This window comes from Lampris incognitus, chromosome 6, assembly GCF_029633865.1.
Source record: "Lampris incognitus isolate fLamInc1 chromosome 6, fLamInc1.hap2, whole genome shotgun sequence".
Classification (NCBI taxonomy): Eukaryota; Metazoa; Chordata; class Actinopteri; order Lampriformes; family Lampridae; genus Lampris; species Lampris incognitus.
The window spans coordinates 57111233-57119321 of record NC_079216.1 but is presented as its reverse complement, the minus strand read 5'-3'; the positions used below and the strand labels follow the sequence as shown (position 1 = coordinate 57119321).

General features: G+C 45.2%; 1 protein-coding gene across 1 annotated transcript in view; it reads left to right on the top strand.

Moving 5' to 3' along the window:
• The first annotated feature begins 247 nt into the window (after nt 1-247).
• The window catches only part of nrn1la (neuritin 1-like a), a 33876-nt gene continuing 26034 nt past the window's right edge, over nt 248-8089 (top strand). Inside the window, 2 exon segments of the mRNA XM_056282453.1 lie at nt 248-275; nt 2012-2162. Coding sequence (XP_056138428.1) covers nt 248-275; nt 2012-2162 — 179 coding nt within the window.

Genomic DNA, 8089 nt, shown 5'->3' with positions numbered 1-8089 from the left:
GAGAGGGAGCGAAAGGCAGCACACTTTCGAAAAAGTCTTTCCTGTCAGTAGAACTTTTTTCACAAAGCTAAAAAAGACTGTGATGCAATTGTCGAAGCTAGCTATGTGGTAAGCGAGGCAATAGCGAAAGCTGGCAAGCCATTTACGGAGGGGACAGTTTCTGAGAGACTGCTTGCTGCAGGTAGCAAGTATCATTTGCCCAGAGAAGGCATCTTTATTTGAAAACGTCAGTCTTGGCCCAAATACAATGGCAGAATGGATCAGCAAGTTGTCAGGTGATGTTTACAGACAGTTTTGCATTAAAGCAAACAATTTCATGCACTCTTCTTTGACACTTGATGAAAGCACAGATGTAAATGACAATGCTCCTCATATTTGTAAGGGGTATCAATGACCGTTTTGCATTAACAGAAGAACTGCTAACTTTATTTCCAATGCAGGGAGCGACTACAGCCAAAGATTATATTTCAGGTGCTGTGCAATGCAATTGAAGGTGCTGGTCTACCCTGGAATAAATTGGCTGAATTCACCACTGATGGCGCCCTGTCAATGACGGGAAGAAAAAATGGGCTTGTAGCACTGATTCATAGAAAGCTGGAGGAAGAGAATGTAGATCCCGCGATTGCATTGCACTGCATCATTCACCAGCAGGCACTCTGCAGCAAATGCTTGAAATGTGACAGTGTTATGACTGTTGTGGTGAAATGCATGAATTACATCAGATCAAGAGGTTTACAACACCGTCAGTTCTGTGCGTTTCTGGAGGAAATAGATGCAGCATGTGGAGATGTGTTGTACTTCACAAAAGTGTGCTGGTTGGGCAGGGGCAGTGTCCTGAAAAGGTGTTTTGAATTGAGGGAGGCGACCAGAGAATTCATGAAAGAAGGCAGGCTACATGTTCCCGAGCTTGATGACTCCAAATGTCTCATGGATTTAGTTTAATTGATATCACACAGTCACTTAACACTCTTCATTTAAAACTACAGGGAATAGGCCAACTTGTCACTGTAGCATTTAATAGTGTGAAAGCCTTCTCTGGGAAACTCAGATTACAGAAAACACAGCTCACAGAGAAAAGATTTGCCCACTTCCCAACATGCCAGTCAATTATTGACGATGGTGCCAGAGTCAATGCTGATGAGTATGTGACTGCCATTGAGAGTCTGCAGGAGGAGTTTGAACATCGCTTTTCTGATTTTAAGTCTCACAGCAGCCCTTTCCAGTTATTTGCAGACCCCTTCTCCTTTGACGTGGACAGTGCACCAAGCACATTTCAAATGGAGCTCAAGGCAAACTTCAGAGAGGCACAAGGGAAGCAAGAGATGCTTGAACAGTTTCTCAGAGAGCTTCGCAAAACATTCCCACAGTTGTCCAAACTGTTCAGGCAGGTCATGAGTCTATTCAGCAGCACTTATCTGTGTGAGAAATTGTTCTCAACTATGAACTTTAATAAATCAAAGCACAGGTCCAGACTGACCAATGAACATCTCCAGGCTGTCTTCAGGGTGTCCACTGCTCAGTCCCTGAAAGCAAATGTGCCTCACCTGTGTCAGCAGAAGAAGTGCCAGGTTTCTGGCAAGAAGTAGGCTAAATATGTAGGCCTAGGCCAGGCTACACTATGTACATAGTTACCTATTCATGTAAAAATGTGAAATAATAATAAAAAAACGATGTGAGGGTTATTCAAACAGTTGTTTCTTCATCCCTATTGCACCAGCCCTCCTCCATAAGACCACCTGTCAAGTGGCCCCCAGGTAATTTGAGTTTGAGACCCCCGGTCTAAACCCTCCTCATAGTTCGCTGATGCGCCCGGTTCAAAACTTGTGTTCGTAGCTCCTACCAACGACAGCTTTTCAAGACCTCCAAAGCAAACTCTGAGTTCACAAGATACAGAGGTGGCTGTGCGAGGCTGTCAGCAAATAGGATTTTGACTTTGACTCTGAAATAAAATTTTTGACCCCCATAAGTATACAAAAACAAACGTGTGTGTTTGTGTGTGTGTGTTTTCCAGTGCTGAGCTCATGCCCTGTTGCAGCTGCCTCAGCCAGAAGGTGTCACTCCATCTATAAGGGTTTTGCTCGCTGTCTGATGGCGCTGGGAGACAGTCTGACAGAAAGTGCTCAGAGAGAGGAGGACACACACGAGATCCACTCCATCTGCAGGTCAGTGACGTCACACACTCTTGAGTCTGCAATCCAACATGGCCACGATAAGGGTGAATAACAAGGACAAGGCAGTGCATACTCACTCCAACTCTACTGATTATTTTTTTTACAATTAAAATATGCCATCCCTACACTTAAGGGCAATCTTTAGCCAGACTGAAGAGGCGCTGGTCTTGTGTCTAATCTTTGACTCTGATCAATGAGGGGCTAAATTGAGAATGAAATGGAAAATATGGACAATGTGATTGAGACAGTGAGTTTCTCAGTATCACAGTATATTCTCACAATAACACTAAGCTCTTCTGCATGAAAAGTTCAGCCCAGCAAGTTATTCATTATTAAGTAATTGTAGTTACACGTTATTACTAGGGCTGTGTATTGGCGAGAATGTGGCGATATGATACGTATCACGATACGGGGGCTATGATTCAATATATCACGATATATTGCGTTACTGTAAGAAAGGCGATATATTGTGATTTCATAGGCCTGTGTTCTTCGTGCTTATGCTACTTCCTGTCTCAGTTTACGTTGTTGGGTTCGAGTGGAAGAGTCAAATGGCTGAAGATAGATTACAGCACTGTTATCTAGCGCTCGTGGGGTTACACACAACACAAAATGTTTGTCACAAACCTTTACATGTAAACAATTAAAAATCGATATAGTGGTTTTGAGAATCGATACAGTATCACAAAAGATAATACTGGGATACTCGAGTGTCTCGCTATTTTCTTACACCCCTAGTTATTTCACTTGACTGTCACTTGATTGTCAGTTTGGTATTTGTGTAACATCAAAAGCTGGAGTCTCCATTCCTTGTTTTCTCGGGATGGTTGTTTATATCCTCGATGTTGTTTCTGTTAGTGGATTACTAATAGGATTGTGGATGACCACGGGAATAATCATGTGCTTTCTTGAATTAAGCATCATCCCGCTCAACCTCCAGTTTTCAGTTTCCTGAACCCGAAAAGTACCATATCTACATCTGTCTTTTTTCTCCTTCCTGCATATTTTTCTGCTACCAATCTCTTTTTAGCTTTCTTTTTTTCCCCACAGGAGGCTTAAAAAGGCTGATTAAATTTGTAGAACCTCTCCCACTTTCTCTTTCTGTCATTCCCCTCGCACCGCTGTCCTCCCTCCTTTCTCTGCCCTCCTCCTCAACTTTCTTTCCCCCACCTCTCCATATCTCTATATCCTACATCCATTCGTCATATCTCCCTCATTTTGTCATTTCCCTGCACCATTCTATTAATACGTACCTCTGCCATCCATCTTCCTGTGATGTCACATCCTCTCGAATTGAGATTGAGGCCAACTGCAGATGAAAGGTCTCGGAGTAGGATCACTGATCTGAGTGTAACTTAATTTGTGGCGAAATTCATAACGTTACAGAATCAAATCCAGTTTCAAAGTTTTCACAGCACGCCTGCACAGATGATAGCAGCATATTTACGCTCAAATAGAATGACACAGATGGACACCGTGTTCGTTGTACCGATGAGCATTTACGAAAAGCATATACCAGCCTTAAAATGTGTGGAATGGTGGCACAGCGCTTGCACTGCTGCCTCACAGGTTCGATTCCTGCCTGGAGCGGCGTTGGCAGTGGGGGAGTTTGCATGTTCTCCCCAGGCCTGTCAGTGTGCAGTGGCTGTCTGTGTGTACTCTGCATGTTCTCCCCGTGCTCAGGTGGGTTATTGCTCCACTAGAGGCCTTTCTGTGAGGTGTTTGCACGTTCTCCCCGTGCTCACATGGGTGTCCATCAAAAATAACCCCAATAAATATGCGCAGAACGCTCTCCTGTCCTGTCCCTGACCACAACATGATGACCACCTGGAATTAGTGCCTGGGCGCCGAAGGAAAGGGCTGTCCACTGGCTGCCAGGAGCAGTGGACAGCCGGAGGTAACACAGGAATTTGAACCGAGAGCCCCGTGTTGGTAGGCAATGGAATAGACTGCTATGCTACCCAGACGCCTGGGTCTTATTTTCGTAGTTTTTGCCATCGTGCATGTTGGTTATTATATCATTTTACTCACCGGCTTAATTTTTTGATATTTTAGACAAGGCAGCACCACCAGACACGGCTTCACAACAGCATGTTTTGGGGCAACTGACCGCAATGGTTAAACCAGTCCTTTCAAAAACAACACAAAAAGGTGCCTATACATGATTTCCCATAATCTATCACCTTCAGCAGGGGACCATGGGGTCTTGCACTGGGCCTTCAATGGTCAGATTGATGACCCCGCCCTCCCACACACACACACATATGCGCGCACACACACACACAAAGTGCACTCATCACAACAACTCATTGCCTCAAGCTCCACTAAAATTGAAGCAATATGCAAACTATGTCATTAAAGAGAACCAGGAGTGTGCACGGCCTTAAATCTTGAGCACTGTATCGGGTGCACGGCTGTGAAAAGGATCAGAAGAAACAGAATACCGCACTCACAGGTCTACATCTTCTTATTTACTGTGGGCATAAACAAACGTGTTTCAGCTAAAACGCTGATGATGGCTTTCAGCTGATACGTGTTAATTTTTGCCCACAGTAAATAAGAAGACTATTGATCTATGAGTGGTGGTATTCTACGTCATTAATACCACATAAAAATGAATCCATTACAAAATTGCCTTCTGACACCTGTTAACTCAAGTGCTCAAACCACCTGCTCAACAGGCTGAAACTATAGAAACCCAATTATTTCTCCCACTAAGAGAAATGCAGGTCTTGTATTTGAAAATTACATCAAGTTATTTTGAGGCAGAAGCAACCTTTCAGGCACAAGGTAGGAGATGCAGTCACTTTTGGGGCAGGTGGAAACCATGAAGGGCATTCGTCAATGCCCGGGAGATGTCAGGCTATTGTCCCACCCACAACTCAACAAAATATAATTGGCTAAGTCTAAGACAACTGTCAAAATCAAACTCATGCCCATATTGACATGAACTACACAGGCATTTGTTGCAGCTACTGAGGGTCCTGGTAGGGGGGAGTCGCTGATTCACCCAGATACCATCGGAAGAAAAACTGTGATTGGTCCATTTCCCGTTCTGTTATGTCAGCCCACTTTTTGCAAGACATATTAGTCCAAGTTTAAAAGAATGATCTAGAAATTATTACTATTATTTCAGTGAAAAAGAATAATTAAGAGGGCATTTGGGTGGTGTGGTGGGCTACTCCGTTGCCTACCAACATGGGGATCGCCGGTTCAAATCTCCGTGTTACCTCCAGCTTGGTTTGGCATCCTTACAGACACAATTGGCCGTGTCTGCGGGTAGGAAGCTGGATGTGGGGATGTGTCCTGATCACTGCACTAGCGCCTCCTCTGGTCAGTCGGGGCGCCTGTTCGGGGGTAAAGGGAACTGGGGGGGAATAGTGTGATCCTTCCACGCGCTACGTCCCCCTGGTGAAACTCCTCACTGTCAGGTGAAAAGGATCAGCTGGCGACTCCACATGTATCGGAGGAGGCGTGTGGTAGTCTGCAGCCCTCCCCGGATCGGCAGAGGCGGTGGAGCAGCGACCAGGACTACTCGGAAGAGTGGTGTAATTGGCCAGATACAATTGGGGAGAATAAAGGGGGGGGGGAATAGAGAAAAATATATATTAGATTACAAAAATTATTTCGGTATTTTTTCATAGGCCTTCACTGAGTATCATGAAGGCCCACAGGGTTCCCCTCTGATGGCCTTTAAATTGCACTGGCTGAGTAGTATCGATGGCTCAGTAAGTATAGGCTGCTCATTCCTGCAAATGAACCTGGAAGTAGCTCAGCAATGTGATGGCCCAATAATAATATTGGACATTTCGGGTAATAATTTTCCATTTCAATTTCATTTTCTCTTCCAAATTCGTGGTTCGGTTAATTTGGTTGAATTGGACTTGCCGAAACATGTCTGACGTTGGTGTTCAGTTACCCCGTAAGACACTGTTGTAAGGCTCCCGTGGTGCTGCCACGTCCAAATTCTCCAAAATGAAGCCGGAGAATAAAACGATATCATAACCAACATGCACAATGGCCAAAACTAAAAAATAAGACCCAAGTTGTAAAAAAAAATAAAACAGAATTATCCTTTAACGCTTAATGAATTGAGGAAACGGACAACTGACGTCTGGGAGAAAACCAAATACACTTTATTCAGTCGCACAACACTACCAAGAGAAACACACACACACACTATGGCGAGCCCCAAGGGAAAGAAAAGAAAACTCTATGTGGGGCAGCTTTGTCTGCTCTGAGCCATGACGATGCAGTCACACCGCAAAACCACCTCCAGTTGATCCTGAGGAAAATCAGTATCTGCTGGTTCAGACATGCACGGCTTTTTCGTGGAAATTTTAGTTAGCGCTTTTCAAGACACATGCCTTTAATTTTATATGGACAGCATGAAAATGTGAACTTAGCTGTGAATGTCTTTAAACTTCAGCAGAGAGAAGAAGGGCTTTCCTTTGTTTCGGACAGGTCTCAGATCTAAAAGTAAGATACTTGATCTTCGAGGAAAAACTCCTGAAATCTGCCATGACAATATAGACACCTGAGGCTTTTACACCGACTTGAAAGTGTGTGTGTGTGTGTGTGTGTGTGTGTGTGTGTGTGTGTGTGTGTGTGTGTGTGTGTGTGTGTGAGAGAGAGAGAGAGAGACTGTCATTTTGCACACTTGATAAAAGAACTTGGAAAAGTGTCATCAAAGTTTTAGTTAGTTTAAGTTTATGCTTTCAGTGCTGACTATTAAGGGTGGGGTTAAGGTATAGTAAGTGTGTGTGTGTGTGTGTGTGTGTGTGTGTGTGTGTGTGTGTGTCTTCTCCTGGATCGCCACCTTGTCATAGTGGAGAAGCTTGCATGTACTAATGATTCCAAGAGCTATGCCGTCCAGAACTTGGCTCCTGGTAGGATCACCCAAGGTAGATAGGTTAAGAGGGGGGTTCCAGTCGAAGCACGATCCAACAAAGACCTCAACAGCAGAACTGGCAGAAGATGTGTTCAGGTGACAACGTCAGTGAAGGTGGAAGAAGGCTGCAACAGAGGGTGGTCCCCTGTCATCATGGTTCTCCATGTGGCGGCTGAAGGCGCATCAGCTTCTCCACGTAAAAAGTTGTCACATGCAGACGTCCTCCCGCAAGGATCAACCCATAAACATCCAGGGTCAAAGCCATGTGGCGATTAGGAAGAGGTGATGGGGCAGAACAGTGAAGTCTGGCAGCCCCTAGGCACAACCTGGCTCACAGGCAGGGGGTGTATGATCAGTCGCTAAGCCCTGGGACTGAGGTAGAGGGACTACTTGGCTGCTGCACCCACAACTGAGCAGCCCTATTTAGGATCTGCTCTGCTCACCCCAGTTGGGGAGGGAGCTAGAAAAGGTGCCCTAAACATAGTCTGCCTCATACCTCCTGTCCGGACCACCACATCCAGGGGGATCACCACGATGCAGTCAGAAACTCGTAAATTTTGGAGCCTGAAACATACGAACCCTCATGGACAATCAATCCAGCATTGACCTGAATGGCTCACTGCCATCATCGCCCAAGAGCTGAGAAGATTCCAGATTGATATTGCCGCACTCTCTGAAACCCAATTGGCTGACCAAGGGCAGCTGAAAGAGGGGAAGGGTGGTTACAATTTTTTTTCTGGAAGTGAAAAGCAGCTGATGAGCCAAGGATCTACGGTGTGGGCTTTGGCATCAAAAACAGCTTCATTTGCCATGTTGCTGAGCTTCCTCTGTGTATCAATGAACGCCTGATGACAATTCGACTGGTGCTTGTAAATAACCAAAGCATCACTGTTGGGAATACAGGTGGCATGGCAGTCTATTCCGTTGCCTACCAACACGGGGATAGGCGGTTCGAATCCCTGTGTTACATCCGGCTTTGTCAGGCGTTCCTACAGACACAATTGGCCGTGTCTGCGGGTGAGAAGCC